Source organism: Lupinus angustifolius, chromosome LG12, assembly GCF_001865875.1.
Source record: "Lupinus angustifolius cultivar Tanjil chromosome LG12, LupAngTanjil_v1.0, whole genome shotgun sequence".
Classification (NCBI taxonomy): Eukaryota; Viridiplantae; Streptophyta; class Magnoliopsida; order Fabales; family Fabaceae; genus Lupinus; species Lupinus angustifolius.
The window spans coordinates 18,754,409-18,773,268 of record NC_032020.1 but is presented as its reverse complement, the minus strand read 5'-3'; the positions used below and the strand labels follow the sequence as shown (position 1 = coordinate 18,773,268).

The window sequence follows — 18,860 nt, the reverse complement described above, 5'->3', positions numbered from 1 at the left end:
TAGTAGGGATTTTCGTAAGTCTTGGGCTCTATAAGCACTGATTTGTGAGAGAATGCGACACATATTTAACACTTTAACATCCACTCATCCATCTCTGAAGTCTTTCCCATTTTATTCTGGAAAATCACATTGGTTCTGTACTTATGTGTTTTCTTGCCTTCAACAAGAATCATTATCTCAATCTTGGTATTACAAAAAATATAAGTACAATCTTTGTTTATCTCGTTCAATGACGTTGAGTGTCCCCACTAGGTCTTCATATTACTCTTTCATATCCTCCATTCTCAGTAGTGCAGAAAGTAAAAACTAAAAAAATACGAACAATGAAAAAATAAAATAAAAAGATGAACATTGAACCCTTATTTTATCAAGCATTTCAGTGGCTTTAATCACTGCAACTTCCATTTTCTTCTCCAGCCTAAATTTCCCTTTTGTACCAAATTTTCTAGGATTCTACTAGCCTTAAATTTCCGAGACCAAACAAAAACAGAGACCGGTAAAGTACAATACGTTGAGATTTATAAGGTTCTGGATTATGAATTCAAGAAAAGGAAAATTACAGTTTATGAACTGAGAGAAAAATAGTCGGTTGAAAATGCATTTAAAAATAAGTAATTTATAGCAAGTAAACAAGATTTGGTTCATGAAAAGCAAATGACGTGACCCAATAGCTGAGAAGTGTGTTTGAGAGTGTGATAGAACATTCCTCATATAGTAAAATTGGAGTTTATAACATATTTTATCTTTCTTTATAGTTACCGGCATAAACCACAAATATAAAATCCAATTTTATGACTATTATATCTTTAACAATTATAATTCCACTATAAAAAAGAGAGTAATAATAATAATAAGACGAGATCCAAATCCAGAATAGTGATTCCAAAAAGCAAAAGGCATGTGCGTAGTCACATACTCACATGGGTTATGAACAGTTCCTTAAATAAATCAGAAAATGGAAATCAGTGCTTCTACTTTTATATCTCAGCCACGGACTCATCCACATATTTTGGAGAGTCTGCATCATTTAAATGATATCATATATCATTCAAAACATAATTAATTATAGATGTTTGCTTAAAACTTTTGAACATATTTGAAAATTAGTCATTGATGTGTCTCAAGTGGAAGAATAAAGATTATTATTATTAATAAATCATAAATGACTCTTGAGTCAATTATTAAATATTAATTGACCATTATTAACTACGAATTGACTGACTCTATTCCACATTATTATGCTCATCCAAACTCAATATTTTTTTGCTGGAATAATTGCACAAATAATTTTAAGTTGATACATTAATCAATTAAAACTTTTAGAATATATTTTTCAGAGAGAAAAAACCACAATAAAATTTTGAATTAATATATAGTTCTTTTCATTTTTTGTTCCTTTATCTGTCTCTGTTTCAGAAATTTATATCGTAATACTCCACCTTTCTTCAACTACACCTACACCTTTCCTTTTCAATCTGCATACTCTGCTTCTTCTTCTTCTTCTTCTTCTTCTTCTTATTCTTCCATTCACAACACCAAAATCGAATCTTATTCTTAATATTATGCTCTGAAATCCCCACTCTTTTCGTTTTCTGTATCCACTCTTTACTATTAATATCCATTACCCCATTTTATAAGCGTAAGTGATTATCGCCAGAGATTTAAAAAGATTAGTTTTTTCCGCTATCTGCTTATAATTTTTCGCACTCCAACTTGATTTGTTACTTAACTACATTTTGGTTCTTACGCCAACTTCTCTCTGTTTATCTTGTTTTCCTTTCATTTTTCGATTTTATCGGTTCCAACATAGTTTATGTTCCTTTGTTTCATTCTTACCCGCCAAACTTTACTGGGTCTCTTTTCTTATACAGCTCCGTTCAAGTTTGAATTAAAAGTTCTCTCTTTTTTCCCACTTTAACCATTGCTTTTTAGTTTTTACTATTGCATTTTGATCACTTTCTCGTGATCCGAGGCTTTTGGTGCCAGTTTATCTTTTGGGGTTACCAAATTTCTGAGCTTTTGAACTGAAGTAGAATTTTGGTGATCTGAATTTGAGTTAAGATTGAATCTTGTGTCGTGAATCATTTAGGGGTTTTATGCTTAGTTTCCAAGATGCTGCCTGATCAGAGAAAAAAGGTAAAGTTACTATATTGACATACATGAACACTTATTTGTAGATGTGTGTTTATATAGCACAATTTTGTTCTGGATTGTTGGATGATATTTTTAGAGAGTTTGTGTTGTTATTGAAAGAGAACGGATGCTCCTTGTTTTATGTATTTATTTATGTATCTACATGTGATATGGAGTCATGATAGGATCTGTGATCTTCATGATTGAGATTTTGTTCTTTCATACCATATAGTTTTGCCTGTTACCTAATAATTTGTCATGTAAATATCGGTGTTTCACTGCTTTATTCTCATGCCTCTAGTAGTGTTTGGTTTGTGAGAGGACCTGCTTAAAGTTTTCCACAACATTTAAGATGTGTTGTCTACTAACTTTTAGCAATTTAGCTCCCACCATATGTGCAAAGTGCAGACCATGTCAATGGATACCTTCAACAATTTCAATATTGTCAATAAATTTTCACTATTTACTTCATTTTCTTTTTAGCTTGAGTCTTATGTACTTGGGATGATTATATACATGTTAAGTGTAAATAACTGCAGGGCTGTTCATTGGCTCAAAGTGTTCAGCTAGTTTTGCCCTTTTTTTTATGGATGGTCACAAACTTTAGATGCTGAGCTTTTGACTCTCTTGTATAAAATGCATGCAAACTCATTTTGTTTTCCTTCATTAGAATATATATGTTGCAGATTATTTGAATCACATGTATGACTTTGGCTTTGCTTAGTATCTTCACCTAGTTTATTTTGTTTTCTTAATGCAGTCCTCTGCAGATGTAGACTTCTTTACAGAATATGGTGAAGGGAGTAGATACAAAATTGAGGAAGTAATTGGTAAAGGAAGCTATGGTGTTGTTTGCTCTGCATATGATACACACACTGGAGAGAAGGTTGCAATAAAGAAAATCAATGACATATTTGAACATGTCTCTGATGCCACCCGCATTCTTCGCGAGATCAAACTTCTTAGACTCTTACGTCATCCTGATATTGTGGAAATCAAGCATATTTTGTTACCTCCTTCTAGAAGGGAATTCAAAGATATATATGTTGTTTTTGAACTCATGGAATCTGACTTACACCAGGTCATCAAAGCAAATGATGATTTGACTCCTGAGCATTACCAGTTTTTTCTCTATCAGCTTCTTCGAGGCTTGAAGTATATACACACAGGTTATGATCTTTATATTCAGTTAGTTTTTTTTTTTGTTTTAGATTTCCTAATGTAGCACTTTCTTAGTTAAGGCTTTATGCTGAAAACTAGTTGCTAATTTCTATGATAATGGTGGCTGATTTTAAACTTTTTAATGTGGGCTTGTAGCGAATGTTTTTCACCGAGATTTAAAGCCAAAAAACATTTTAGCAAATGCTGACTGCAAACTGAAGATTTGTGATTTTGGTCTTGCCAGAGTGGCTTTCAATGATACACCAACTGCTATATTCTGGACGGTAAGAATCTTTTTTCCTTGAAGTAATCATTTTGAGCATTAGTCTTCTTCTCAGGTCATCATGCTAAGGCCATTTCTTTGCTCACACAGGATTATGTTGCAACAAGGTGGTATAGGGCTCCTGAGTTGTGTGGATCATTTTTCTCCAAGGTGTAAAATCTTGTAATGCTTTTATCTTAGATCATTGATTATCCCTGCTGTGAACCATAAAGATCGGGAACCTTGATTTTCTACCCCTTTCCTTTTGTCTTGTCTCTTTTCTCAAGCAAATATGCCAGGAATGTCTGGCGATTTTGTTTCTTCTACATTATTTATTATACTTACTTCCCCTCACTTGTGAGGGTAAATCTATGTGCATCTACCCTTTCCATACCCAACTAGGTGGGAGCCTCGTGCAATGGGACACCTTTTAATTGTAATATTGATGCCATGACAAAACTAGACTTTAGCATTTTTTTTAATTATCCAGTGACTTTTTTTGTGTTTTTCACATCTTTTAAGGTTTAGAGTTAACATACAAAAGGAATGCTGTTTACTGTTTATTTCTGATGCTAATATATTCCATTGAAAGTGCTTGATTGCATACCTAACGCATATTGCTTTTGTACTATTTACTTTGTAAGCTAATAAATTTCTATATTCATTGTATATTACTGATTTGTTATCCTGCATTAATTGATTTGCTTATTTATTAACATTTTTTTTCAGTATACACCAGCTATAGACATATGGAGCATTGGCTGCATTTTTGCTGAACTTTTAACTGGAAAACCTCTTTTCCCGGGGAAGAATGTTGTCCATCAGTTGGATATCATGACTGATTTTCTTGGAACCCCATCTCAAGAAGCCATTGCTAGGGTCTGTTATTCAGTCATACATCATTTTAGCAATTCTGTGTTTTATTTATTACTTAATACAACTTTAGTGGTATATTGATAGATACGGAATGAGAAAGCTCGTAGATACTTGAGCAGCATGCGTAAAAAGAAACCAGTTCCTTTCTCCCACAAGTTTCCCAATGCAGACCCCCTTGCTCTTCGTTTGTTAGAAAGGATGCTGGCATTTGAGCCTAAGGATCGACCTACTGCTGAAGAGGTTGAATTTCTCCCCGATACAATTTACTTTCCATATCATCTTTGGTTTTAACAGGGAATATTGTGTATGATATTGTTAGGCTCTAGCAGATCCATATTTTAAAGGCTTGGCCAAAGTTGAGAGAGAGCCTTCTGCTCAACCAGTTACCAAGATGGAATTTGAATTTGAGAGACGCAGGATAACAAAGGAAGATGTGCGAGAGCTTATATACAGAGAGGCTCTGGAGTACCATCCGCAGATGTTGAAGGAACATCTAGATGGAGAAGAACCAACGGGTTTCATGTATCCAAGGTATGTCCAAACTTGCATCCAACCTTTTGTTTCAGTTTTCTTTCTTTTGCATGGTTTTGAACAAACTGCTATGGGTAAATTTTTAAACAACATTACCAGGTATTTCACATGACATTATTACTAAATAATAACATTTGATAAATTTGATTGACATTTTGGTTTTGCCTTTTTAGTGTTTTACTCATTTCATAAATAGGTTTATGATTATTTCTTCTTCCCCATTCCTGGATATTCCTTTCTTTGTATTGGGTTCCTCTTTTATCAAAGATTAGTTCTCCCTGGTCCTAAATATAAGTATAACTGCAACTTGATGCTTTTATAGGCTAGTCAATTCATCAACCTAATTTATGCCGTATGTCAGATCAGCTTTAGATTTTTTTTCTCCTTTCACCTATATTGAACAGTGCTGTGGACCACTTCAAGAAGCAATTTGCATATCTTGAGGAGCACTATGGAAAAGGTGGAACTGTTACTCCACCCGAGAGGCAACATGCATCACTACCCAGGTATCCTGATTTTTGTTGATGTTTCTGGAGAACATGCCTTTCTTCTTTGGCTATTTCTCTTTTATATTGTCAGCACATCCCTTTACTTGCTCTTGAATTTCCAAACTATGCTGATTTGAGGCTGTAAATGCAGGCAATGTGTGTTGTATTCAGATAAATCAAGACAGAATACATCTGAGGTTGCAGAAGATCTCTCCAAGTGTTATATCAAAGAAGTTGAGAGGCCAGCCATAGATAGGAGTGGTGATATCCCTATCACCAGGCTCCCATTACAAGCTCCTCAAAATATTCAAGGTGTGTTGACTGATTTTAGTGTGCATATTGCTGATTCCTTTCCTGCTTCTCTAATGTGCAGAACATGCACTATGTTCAAAGAGTGTTGTTCTCTTTGTCAAGGCTTGTTTCATTTTTATTCATCATTCTTTGAGCCAATACGTAGTATGTTTCTGCTTGTGTCAACGTCTACTTCTTTCTTCTGCCACATGATGGGAATTGTTCAGCTGAAAGTAGCAGAATTGGTAAATAGAGCTATGTAAAATTCTAAGATTCTTTTGATGATTGACTCTTTTCCGTCATATCGTTTGTGGTAGATACACACGCACACAGATATACACACATAAACTAAAGAATTGGCTTTAGGATGGCTTATTGCAGATGGTGACACCACAAACAATAGATTTCCTAGAGATTTAGGTGTTATCATTCTGTCGTCACGTCTCACCATTTATGCATTTGTTCTCCCTTACACCTCTCTCCATTTAGGTTTATATAAAAAATTAACAATAGATGCTTCTATTGATTACAATTTAAGTTTGCTTGTTTCTGTTATGTTTTATTTGCGTCAGGCGTTGCCGCACGGCATGGAAAAGTTGTTGCTTCAGCATTACGTTACAACAACTGTGGGGTAGCAGTGACAGCAGAGGCCGAGCAGCAGAGGGTAGGCAAGAACTCATCCGTTTCAGCCCAGTACGCTGCTTCAAACTGTTCATATCCTAGGAGAAACTCAAGCTGTAAAAATGAAAGGGCAGAAGATGATGGGGTTGAGGCTTCTAATGAGCTTCAGCCAAAGCCTCAGTACATGGTGCGAAAAGTTGCTGCTGCTCAAGATGGAGCTGGTGGTAATTGGTATTGATTTTGGATCGAAAAAATTATACTAACCTCCCCCAAGGTTTGGGTTAATCACACTGAATACTCCTCTTATTTCAAAAATTACACAAACCTTCACCGAGGTTTATGTTATCTATACACTCACCTCCCGAGGAGAGCCACTGGCCTCCCCTAATGAGAGGTGAGTGTAACTTGTAAAACAAGAGGGATACTGAATGTAATTAAGTTAAAACTGAAGGAAGGCTAATGATTTTTTCCCTTGTGGCCAACAAGTGCCTTGTACTGGGGTTCTTGCCCCACACCTAAACCCCAGATCAATCAACTGAATTGTTATATAGGAAGAGAGCTAAAGGGTCTGAAATATAAAGAACTCTCCAGCTTAAAGTTTTATTAGATCTTTCAATTTGCTTCACTATTCTCATCCTTGGAAGGTTTGACATGGTTCTATTATGAATTTCTTGCTATCTTTAATAACAGACCCCATGATAGATTTGGAGAGCATGAAATGAAGATAGTGAATTGATATCTGCAAATTTGTGCTTAGCTTTATTTCAGAATATTTGTAATTTTGTATTGCCCAATACTTGGAGGACCATAACCGTGATACTATATTATTTTAACTACTTGTTCCTTGTCAAAATATACACATTCTCTCTTGTCATAAAGAGGGTAATGAGTGTCTCTAAGTAATATTATGTTTTCTTTAAGGTATCCATTTAACCAAATCAATAGCTCTGCTAAAAAAACCTATATTTATATGCAATAAGTATATAAAATGTCAATGGTGTGATTTAATGTGAGTATGCAGTAACATGACATAATTCATGTTTGTAATTTTATATTTAAAAGATAATCTTAAACTGATGACTAATTGAATCTATAATGGGGTATAGATTATACAGTACCACATAATATACAATGGTGCCTCAAGCAAGTTTTGCCGAAGGGTGTGGAAAATAAACATTCCCTAAAAGCATAACCAACGTCAAACTTTCTCCTGCATGCAACAGAATAAGTGTGCCCTCTAAGCTTTCAATTCTCATTCTTGTATAAAACCCATCTTTCAAGTTCATCATATCTTCATTCACCTAAACTTTCAGTAAACAAAAAACATAACTTCATTCTCTTCTTCAAACATCAATATATAGTTATATACAAACACCTGCATTCAGTATTTGCATGCACTAGCATTAGCATGGATGATAAACTTTCTGTGAAAGGAGGGGAACCATTAATATCCAACTTAGTGAACTCCATAGGCTCAACCAAAACGGCAGCATGGGCACCACAATGTTTGAGCCACGTGGCCTTAGCAGTATGGAGAAGTTAGACAGTAGCACTAATTGTGCTGTCTCTCCAACAACACCATCAGAAATTGGAGCACTAGATAAGAAGCTAACCCTCTTTGCTCTCCAACTAGCAGTGCTTGAAAAAACTTGCTCTTAACCATGATAATTGTGAAAAGATTGGAACAACAAGAGGCCTCCTTCCAAAGATCATAGATTTCATCCATGCTGAAGAAGAGTTGCTAAATGATGAAAATGTTAATCCATCCCAGATTTTAACAGTGAAGAGATCTTTACAACTGTTGAAGAGGTTGACTAGCACAATAGGGGAACATCTTAGAAGAGAGACCTCAGATAGTTTTCACCATTTTAAGGCATGGAGAGAAATATCCCCTCTGCAGAAACTGAGCATACAGATTTTAACCAGTCTAAAGAAAGGATTGAGGGTATTGTTGGATTACTTAAAGAGTTGTTCAACATTTTTTTCAGATTCAGTGTTATCCTTCTTCATTTAAACCATCAGCAATTTCCCTCTCTTACAAGTGAATAATAAGTAAAAAAGTGGATGGGTGGGTGCATCAGCTAGTTGGAAATGGGAAATAGCAAAGTAAGAATCATATGAGATATAAGTAGAAAACCATAACTTTACTTAGATACACATTTGAAGGTTATCTAAGAAGGAGTGATGGTTGGACTAGCAGCAAATGTTTTCAAATATATGACTTCTCATGAATCAAGGATTGTATTTGGAAAAGCCATGTTTAACAGCATCATGCAACAGTTTAGGATAAAACTGAATAAAATATGAAAACTTTTAGAAACTCAGATTAAAATTCATGAAAACAAATCCAAATATGGCATTCTCACTTACAGTCAAAGAATATTAAATGATTTGTTAGATGAGAATCTCTAAACATAAAATTTACACACTGAGCAACCTATTTCTTTGGTCAAGCAGTTTGCAAACTATTAATTTTTATAGACACAAAAACAAAGTATAATCAACCATGCATGAGAGACAAGAGAAACTCTCGTCTTATCGGTTGTTACTATTTTTGAAAAAATTGAAATCCCAGCGTCGCATTAAGCCGTCCATGACATGGCCTGCTGGATTCCTAACAACAGTTACTGTCGCTTTCGTATTATGTGATATGTCTGCATCTGATGAACTTTGTACACTAGCAGCACTGTCACTAAGAGAGGAACCACCTGTATTGCTGGACTCGGTGACTGATAAAGTGTCCGGTGGTGGTGGTGGCGCTGATGATGACGATGCTCCCACTAATGAAATAGTTGGTATTGAAGTTGGCTCAGACAACAAATCTTGAGAATGGATCACTGAAACGGAATTTGACTCAGGTTTCAATTGTATACATTCTTCAGATGCAGTGCAAATGGTTTTAGATTTTGAAGTCTCCAGCAATGCAGCATGCGAGTCATCTTTAACCGATTGATCTACAGATGTGGTACTAGCACTACTGACTGGTGGTTGTTCTACCTGTGGATTTCCAATATCCATGTCCTTCAGGGACTCCAACATTGCTTGCATGAGCATCTGGATAACATGGACAAGTCAAGAGTCAGCAAGAACCAATAATTTATGTCATGAAGTGTATAGAATACGGAAAGGTCATCAAGTTGACTAACTCTTTCTTCCTCCTCTGCACTAGATGGAAATTCTGAAAGGTCATCAAGTTCATATTCCACATACTGATCATCGTCCAGTGCAGTTGGAACTTGGGGACCAAACGGCTGACCATTTGATAGCTCAAAGCTTATCAGTGATGAAGACGATGGGAAATGATCAGCATACTTCTCTTCCTGCTTTGCAAAAATATCATGCAAAATATGAGGACTCTAATAAATTTTCTGTGGTTGATCTCCTTTTTATGTATCACTATCTTCAGTCCTTTTTATAAGACCCTTTTAAGCTTATAGTTTTGGGTCCTTTTTATAAGATCTTTTCAAAGTTTTATGCATATTAATTGTTTTTGACTTTCTTTACTAAAATAGTCTTCATTTATTGATCGGAAAGAGAAAAACATTAATTAATTGAATATAAAGAGAAGATGAGTGAATCTGATTAATCAAGGGTAATTTTGAAAGATTACATATAATTGTTGACAAATTTAATGATATGACCACAATCTTTAATTCAGGTGAAACTACCAAAATGATCTTATAAATAGGATTAGGTAGTATATGACATGCGTCATGATTTTAATTAGCCAGAAGTGCCTCAGTATATCCTAAAAAACATATTACATGCATTAATTGACGTCTTGCGGAATAAAATGGATAAAATCATTGATTTAGTGACACAAGCTTTCATACTGAAAACACACCTCTCTTTAGGTTGTTGGGTCTCTGGAATGTGTCAGATCCATGAGACTACAGAGGGGTATGTGTTTTTGTGGGCTAATATTGGTTGTCCTATATTCATCACTTGTCTAAAACATCAACTTTAACAAACTAAGACAGAAAACAAGGGGGTTCCATGTACACACTGTTTTTGGTAGTTTACTTCAGATATTCGAGTAAATAGCAACCAATGTTTCACTCAATGTGTGATTACTGAGAATCTAATCCTGTACTGAATATGTACAATAACCGTACATGACATAAAATACAGCATAAATTTACAACGGGTATGAAGAAAGAAAGCAGAAAGTGAAAAAAGCATACCTCACGTTCAGGATGGTCACCTTTCAATGAAATATCAGATGGAACCTGAGAAAGACATACAATATTACTTAAAAAAATCAAAAAACTAAAAATCAAGACCCTGAAAGAGTTTAAATAAAATTGAATAATCATATAGCTTAAACAGCCACATCTTCACTGGCCATCCAAATGATGCAATACCACATGTATCAATACAAAAGACTTTTTCAAACCTTATGAAGCACTCTTCATTGATATTTGCAATATGCACCTATGTATGTTTAATATTCATGCAGGAATATTGTGTTCCCCGACCTGTTGACACGCTATTCTCAATAAACTAAGAACTAATAAAATACAAACCTCCATCCTACTCATTGGTCGTCTTGAGCGAACTTGGTTAATGGCATCTATTGTACTGCTTGTTGATGATGCAGCAACTAACAAAGAAAGAAACTATGAGACTCACATAAGGAGAAAAGTTACCAAATGGAGATCTTCATAAAAACCAGTGCAGAAAGAATAGTTAAAAGGAACTGGGTACTTGAATCATGCCTTTGTTTTTAGATGTGATGTAGCCTAATCCATGCATAGGTCTCCGAACATCCTGAGTAAAAAAGTCAATTCTTCAAAATTGTACAGAATAGAACATCGCAATTTGACCAAAAGGAACCGACAAGATGCATTGCAGATTTTACCTTACCAAAGTAATCATTTACAGGGTCAAAAAATGATTCCCCAACCTCATCCTCTGGAGGTTGCAAAACATTGTGAAAAAAGATATTAATAGAGTCGAAGTAAAACTGAGGACGAGGAGAATTGTGATCCCCCTCAAATTTAATTATGTTTTTGTCTCCCTGCAAAGCAAAGATAGCCATATCAAACATCTAAAGGCCAAAGCATAAGGAGCAAATGAATAGCATATAAATATTATATTCAGAAGATAGGAGCCCCAAAATGCATCGTCTAAGCAACTTTAAACATCTAGAAGACACATTTTTTAACTCCAAAAGCATCAAGCATGCTCTACAGATCAAAATGACACACGGACTTAGTCTAAACAAATAGAACAGGAAAAACTCCAGTTATTTAAATCAGTTTGAAATTATAAAAGAAAGGGAAATTTCTATGGACATACTTACCATGTAAGCCTCAAATATACGATCTGAGTGGTGAGGGTTAATAAAATCATCGTCAATAGCATGCCCTAGAAGAGCAGGAACAAAACAAGATTTTGCCACCTGCAATGCAAGCAAACATTTTTTATGGAGACTAAAAAATGTGCAAAGCCAAAAGTAATACAGTTCTAATAATTACACTGATTGCACCATCTGCAACCAGTGTTGTACTAAAAATATTACAATGCAGATCTATTCATTAAAAGTCATATGCTTCCACACTTACAAATCTATTCATTAAGAGTCATGTGCTTCCACACTTACAGATCTATTCATTAAGAGTCATGTGCTTCCACACTTTTCTCCCTTATCTTATTTTCTTTAACTATATTTCATTTCCATTCTTTTCTGCCTTATTGAGGATATAATATTAATTTAATACTTAGAAAAATAATGACAAAATAATGGGGCAAAAACTCATAATTTTTTCTGTCAAACCAGTAAGTCACCACTCATTACATTCAATAAGGCAAATAAAATCAATTTCGTTTATTAAAAAACCTTCTATCACAATAACAACAACGACGATAATGATGATGATAAAGGAAACAACCTTTATGGTATTCAGGCTCGATATGTCAAATTTTGCTTTCTTTTGGATTGCCCTTCGCATGTATTGGATTGCAAACTTAACCTGTAAAAAGGGGGGAAATCAGCATAATATTAAGGCTAAAAATATATGCTAAGAGCAATAAAATATGAAATGAGACTATAGACTCAATTTTAGAAAGATTGTTTGTAGAAAAGTTGGTAGAATTGCATCTTATGTGGTTTGAACATGTGTGGAGGAGAATAGGAGATTGATAGAAGCCCCCGTAAGAAGAGGAGATCAAATGGAAGCTAGTCCAATTCCTAGAGGAAGAGGGAGACAAAAAAAACCATAGAGGAAATGATAAAGAAAGTCTTAGAGTTTAATGCTTTGTCAATGAACATGATTTATGATAGAGCATCATGGCGTCGTTCGACCCATGTGGTCAACCTCACCTAGTGGAATAAAGGCTTCTTTGTTGTTTTTGTTTCTATAGAAGTTTTTTTCTTTCAATTTCGCCCAAAAAAACAATATGCTATACTCACAGTAAACTTTGGCAGGCGGACTTTGTATGTATCTACAAGTTCCATCATCAAATCAACCAAATCAGAGAAGGGACTGTCTAACACCATCCCTGCAATTGAAGGATCCTCGGCTCCATACATAAGGCTACAAGGAATAACAGCATTAAGGGCATGAAGAAAAATAAATGCATGCACAAGTTTCTACCCAAAAAAATAAAGTAAAAGACCATTTCCAACCAAAAGTCTATACAAATTCAGAACTGTCAACTGCTAATTTCATAGATCAAACAACATTCATAGTTCAAAAGTCTAGGATTTATTGAAATATTACAGAATAGTGATAACTTGGTAGTTATTAAAATTTGAGTAATTATGAACCAAATTACAATTTCTTGTTACATAATTCTATGTAGACTAGAAAACCATTCCTAATATTGTTTCAAAGGCAAGCTCAAAGGAATAAGTAAACAGTAACCTACCTAGTAACAGCACCCATTGAGCGGCCCCACAAGCCAATCAAAGAGACATTTCCATCATCCCGCAGATAGTTAACCACGGCCCTTAGATCATCCTTCTGAAAACAGTCAAGCATGTTAGACAAAGAATCATTTCATAATATAAAAAGTGAAAATAAAGCAAATGGTAGTAATGCACTAATGCATATGCAAACTCTCATCAGAGACTAATCTAAAGCTTTTGTTATTCTACTGTGATAGATGCAATTTTTGGGGGAAAAACAAGAAGTATCCTGCCCAGGGATATGACAACTTTCATAGTTTCTAGCTGTTGACATAAGCATAGTACTCAAATAATTTTATTTACTAGCTTTAACTTGGACTAATTGATAATACCTGTGGATTAATTGCATAAAGACAAGAATGCATGTTACTGGTGTGTATTGTATCCAATGTTCATGGAAAAACAGAAGGGAAAAACGAACTTTAATTGTCAATTAGCCTTTCCATTTCATATATTTTTCAAATGAATAATAATAATAAAAAGACAAATACGGATAACATGGAAAATAATAGATACTTAGAACTTTTTAGCAAAAAGAGGACTTATCCACCAACCATCCTTGAGTTTTCAGAGCTTAGGGTAGAATTATATTAAATATTTTATGGCTGTATAGCATATACGGAGAAAATTACCCCACAATAGGTGATAAATGACAAAGTAATAAGACAAAGCAATATCAGCTATGAAATAGCAAGATGATATATCTTTTAAAAGGCTTTTGAGTAAGCACTAACTTCATTCCAGCCTAGAGTGACATGCTCCCCTCCAGAAATGCCAGATCCAGAGAAATCGAGAGTAAAAACTGTAATATTTGAAGGAAGTAAAATTATAGCAGCTTCACTGGCATCAGCCCTGCAACCACTGTCATAAACATTGCACCCAGTCAGCATGGCCCCATAAAATTGAAATCTACAAACTAAGCAACAATAAAAACAACAACTAAACAACCATCCAAGAAGGCAAAAACCTAACGAAGAGATTATAATTTATGAGCATATAAAATTGCAACTAAGGAAATGTACATTTTTGTTCAGGATTTGTCTAAAACTCAAAAGGAAAGGGGGTAGAGGTATATATATGATATATCATATAATATTCAAGCCAACTAACAAAATTCCACATTCTTCACTATATCATAACCCAGCTAACTATGTAACAATAAGTAAATATTACATATATATTTATTGTTAGTTATAAAGTAATACCATTTTAGAAATTGTGCAAACCAATCGAACAACCTCATTTTCAAATAATGAATTAAATGAAATGTGCATATATCAATGTTAAACCATCTGTACAAAAATAGGCAAGGTAATTATAGTCTAAAAAGGAAAATGAAAAGAAGGTCACACACAATCTTCGAATAAGTTGAGTCTAAAACTTGTACAGTTTCAACTTTCGATGGATCTTTTTCAAACACCAACTTGCAAGTTAAACAAAAAAAATATTGGCCCACAGTCACCTGTTTCCATGGCAATATATTACACATGGTAGAGGCTTTCCTTCAGGACTGACTATAGGCATGTAATGGCTGCATTGAAGAACATCACCCCGATTGTTTTTTATCTGTAGAATATCAAATACTACATGACAGGCTGACCATGCAGGTTATCAACACAAATAGATAAAGAGGAGGAAGAAAAAACAGTGAAATCAACCAGAAAAGAGTTTTCAACTAAATTGGTTAGACCTTCACATACATGCATTTCATTAAATTTACTAGAAGTGAAGTACAAAAATATAATCACCACTTTTAAAGATACAAGTTCAGCTGAAAACAATCATTTTAGAACAGAATTTAATTTTGATATTTTCCTCATACTGCTGTAATTTCAGTTAAAATGTAACTAACCCATTATTTCTTGGGGAATTTTTATGTAAGAAAGGTTACTTTTGGAAGGTTCCAAAAGAGCAATAAAATAACTGAGGGATGGAACAAAATATCAAACTTTACTCATTTCAAAGTAAAAGTGTGGGATTCACAATTAGAATCATGTTCGAAGTAAAAGTGTGGGATTCACAATTAGAATCATGTTCAAGCATACTATTGATAGGTCTTCCTATATAGATGTCAATATCAAATCCACTCTCAAATTTAATGGCTCTGAACCAGCTTTACAGGTTCACAATCCTCATTGACTTCTTTAAGCATACCTCTATATCCTTCCGTTGATACCACTTCCCTCTCAGTATGAACTCTTGATCCAGTAAATCACTTTTGGGGTCATATTCAGCTCTGCATACCAGCAACGGATACAATTACAAAATCACAATAATTAAAAGCTGTAGTTAAATTTGAGATAGCACAAAATAACGCTACAAGCCAATTCATTTTTAGGCCACAACTGCAGCGATATGGCCTGAAGCAGAAGTATGTACATGACAGGCATAGTCTGTAGTCCACACAAGTGCAAAACATGCATAATTCTATATCAGTGCCCACTTTTAAATCGGGCTTCCGCTAATATCCTCAGATTTTGAAGGACGTGCTTTTTCAGTCAAACTATTGAGAAAACAAAACATTCAACACACTGTCTCTCCATTCCTTTTCCATCTCCTTTCTTTGGGAAAATTCCATTTCATTCTCATTTGCCTAAAATCTTTGTCTTGGGTGTAAAAACCAAACAAATCCAATAACCTACTTAAACACATAAACCTGGAAACAACTAACAGGCCAGAAGAACAAATAAATCAGATGAGAGCCCTCAAGATTCATGAGGTGATTGTTACATATATTGCTGAACTTATAGATCTCACTTGCAGAGTACCAAAAACGGTAAGTAATTTTCAGATGTTTTTCTGAATAGGAAGAATTGCTATGCCTATCTAAAAATATGTTCATCATATTAGTACCATGTGAAGTATCAAGTTACATGACAGAAGCATAGAACACCCAAAAAAACACAGAAGAAATAATCAATAACAACATAAACTAACAGTGTTTACTGTTTATAAAAAAAACTAAATTTCCCATCCTCAGGGTAGTTTTTTGTTATAATCAAGGTTACCCCTCACCTATGACTAAAAAACTAATCTTTTTTCGGATGTGTGGCTGCCACTCACAATAAGCCTAGGAATTAAACCTTCGGCCTAGTACAATACTTGGGATCCAGTGGGTCTTACGCCACTAGACCAACCTCTCTTTTTATCATCGGGGTAGTTTAAAATTGATCTAAATGTCTAACCAAAACAAACTTTAAACCAGGCTTAAATGATATAAAAAAATATATTTTTTTAATCTAGCTGCATCTGCTCTAGTTCTTCTTCCATTTGAAAAAAAAAATAGAGATTGGGGAGATTGACAATTAAAGTAAAATTCAATTGGGCAATGGTTAATAGGGTTTTGCAAAAACTAAAAAAAAAGAAGAATTGAATTGTACCCAAATCGAAGGAAGAATGAGGAAATAAGCATGTGGAGAAAAAATGATACCTTGGTGGACGAATGATGAAATTGACAAGTTGTTCCATAGATATAAAAGATGAAGGTGATATCAACGCATGGAGAGAGAGAAGAGAGAGAGAGAGAGAGAGAGAGAGAGAGAGAGAGAGAGAAGAGGGTGATTTGTTTTTGAGAGAGAAAGAAAAGGAAAACACTTTACTCTTTCTTTCTTAAACTCAAAGGCCAACCTTGCACGTCATGTGTCTGCATCTTTTCTTTTTAATATGAGTAAATTATATGATACTCCTAATTTTAGAGAAATTATACAACTTACTCTTCACTCTTCTACACTTACACAAATTTCATATTTTCATACTTTTATTATACTGATCACCGGCATAAGAAGTAATTTGCATATATTGATTACTCAGGGGATGTCGGTATAATTAACTCTTTTAATATTATTATTCTTATTATTATTTTATATTTCTATACTTTCTTTTCAATTTTCAACGTACCAAAGTGTTGTAAAACCTAAGTCACACATGAAATAGGAAGAATTCTTTTATTATAATTAATAATTACCTATAATATATAATTAATAAACTATATATAAACTATACTCTCAATTTGGAAAAATATTTTATTTCTTTATATTCCTCTTTTTAATTACTTTAATATTCACATTTTAATTGATGGTAAAGTATGTACCCTTATCATTTACATACAATCAATGTCCTATCCCCACAGATTTTAAAATAATCAATTCTGATACCATTGATTAGCAAAGAACGCTACTAAAATGGCAAATTCATGTTAAATCAATTTTTTGTTACAAATTCTAAAAGAATTTAATTTAATATCACCAAAATTGATAGAAGGGGAATTTAAAATAACAAAATAAACTTATACTAATTTCAAACATAAATCAACTCTTATTCTCACGTTAAATAAACTTTTACATAATATATGTTACTTTTGTATGATTAAGATAAATTTTAAGTTGATTTGATAATATGATGTTCCTTAAATTATACACACAAAAACAAAAGATACCTCCCACATATAATTGGAAATTTAAATGAAAAACAATTACACTGATATTTTTGTTTGTAATTACATGGAAAATTAAAATCACCTTAATTTCACTTTTCACCCATTTTCATTATATTGGGATATATATCTACTGTCTTACTCTTTTGTGTTACTCCACATGATATAAGATATAATTGACTAAAAAAATATTAAATAATTACAATTTTAACTTAACTAATTTTTTTAACCAAACAAAAGTGGTGATACATGAAGTTGTATAATCAGTGAGACAACATATATGCTCCCGTTATATTTTGTCCCCTTCTTTCTCATCATTTTCCATTTCTCAACAACGTTGTCAAGTCAAGGGCCTCACTCCACTCATTATTTTCTCTTGAATAGTTTTGCATGTTTACTTATTCTGGACAATTTGTATGCTCAATTAATTGGTTATTCGTTTGCTTCATCAAACTTAAATATTATATTCACACGGTGCTTGTAATAACAATATAGAAGAAAGGTGCTAATATATATCCAATCGAAGATCTTTTTAGACACACTTCATCATGATGTATAAGTCTCAACCTCCATTTCATAGTTTTATAATGATAAATAGGGAATATCCACCAAGCAACATGGTTAGAATTAAAGTATAAAAAGTTAAAGAAAGCTCATTTGATTGTGACTATATATAAAAAATCATATATTAATTAATAACTTAAATTTCTTTTTTTTACATAGGTGATTTTAAAATTCGTCTCTTGATATTGGTCCCATACATTAAGTTTAGATGGCAAATTGCTAAAATAACCTTAGATTTTGTTATTATTATTCCTCCAAGTTTGGTGTTTGATTTAAGTAATTATTACAAAAAACGAAACAAAATATAATATGATACAACATTTTTATCCTTGTATATATATAATGTAATAACATTTTTATTATTAAAAATACAAGTATTTGTTGTGGATGAAACTTTACATTCAATCTTCTTCACCCTAACCATCAAACTACCACCTTATCATTCCTATTTTTTGTTAATAATAGGACTCGAACTCACAACATCACTCAATTCTTTAAGTCTTCCAGCTATACCAACAAACCATCTTATAACTCCCGAAATAGAATTATTCTAATATAAGTTTGATTGAATCCTCACAGCAGCACAAT

The 18,860-nt window shown here is 33.6% G+C and overlaps 2 protein-coding genes across 6 annotated transcripts; one reads left to right on the top strand and one right to left on the bottom strand.

Annotated features, from left to right (window-relative positions):
* On the top strand, positions 1,509-6,672 carry LOC109361956 (mitogen-activated protein kinase 15-like). Of its 3 annotated transcripts, XM_019607484.1 has the most exons (11): positions 1,509-2,136; positions 2,894-3,302; positions 3,451-3,578; positions 3,668-3,727; positions 4,286-4,435; positions 4,517-4,672; positions 4,752-4,963; positions 5,368-5,469; positions 5,603-5,715; positions 5,746-5,763; positions 6,315-6,672. In XM_019607484.1, exons 1-11 carry the CDS (start codon positions 2,113-2,115, stop codon positions 6,599-6,601), a joined length of 1,659 nt encoding a protein of 552 aa, XP_019463029.1. In that variant the 5' UTR covers positions 1,509-2,112; the 3' UTR covers positions 6,602-6,672. The 3 variants fall into 3 exon arrangements, with proteins under 3 accessions (XP_019463029.1, XP_019463028.1, XP_019463030.1); XM_019607483.1 differs by having other exon boundaries at positions 5,603-5,763; XM_019607485.1 differs by lacking the exon at positions 1,509-2,136 and having other exon boundaries at positions 2,974-3,080; positions 3,215-3,302; positions 5,603-5,763.
* On the bottom strand, positions 8,661-16,845 carry LOC109361954. 3 transcript variants are annotated; one of them, XM_019607480.1, is made up of 15 exons: positions 16,707-16,744; positions 15,431-15,512; positions 14,739-14,842; positions 14,011-14,137; positions 13,237-13,331; positions 12,779-12,902; positions 12,258-12,338; positions 11,669-11,767; positions 11,225-11,383; positions 11,082-11,133; positions 10,890-10,966; positions 10,548-10,592; positions 9,510-9,683; positions 9,287-9,417; positions 8,661-9,193 (listed from the first exon to the last, which is right to left on the bottom strand). In XM_019607480.1, exons 1-15 carry the CDS (start codon positions 16,742-16,744, stop codon positions 8,899-8,901), a joined length of 1,683 nt encoding a protein of 560 aa, XP_019463025.1. In that variant the 3' UTR covers positions 8,661-8,898. The 3 variants fall into 3 exon arrangements, with proteins under 3 accessions (XP_019463025.1, XP_019463024.1, XP_019463023.1); XM_019607479.1 differs by having other exon boundaries at positions 8,661-9,417; positions 9,510-9,680; positions 16,707-16,845; XM_019607478.1 differs by having other exon boundaries at positions 8,661-9,417; positions 16,707-16,835.

Coding starts and splice junctions, on each gene's coding strand:
- LOC109361956 (XM_019607483.1), top strand. CDS start 2,113: ATGCTGCCTGATCAGAGAAAAAAG. Junction 3,579..3,667: donor CAACTGCTATATTCTGGACG/GTAAGAATCTTT, acceptor TTGCTCACACAG/GATTATGTTGCAACAAGGTG. Junction 4,673..4,751: donor ATCGACCTACTGCTGAAGAG/GTTGAATTTCTC, acceptor TGATATTGTTAG/GCTCTAGCAGATCCATATTT.
- LOC109361954 (XM_019607478.1), bottom strand. CDS start 16,744: ATGGAACAACTTGTCAATTTCATCATTCGTCCACCAAG. Junction 15,513..16,706: donor TTCATCATTCGTCCACCAAG/GTATCATTTTTT, acceptor GCTGGTATGCAG/AGCTGAATATGACCCCAAAA. Junction 10,593..10,889: donor GACCAATGAGTAGGATGGAG/GTTTGTATTTTA, acceptor TGTCTTTCTCAG/GTTCCATCTGATATTTCATT.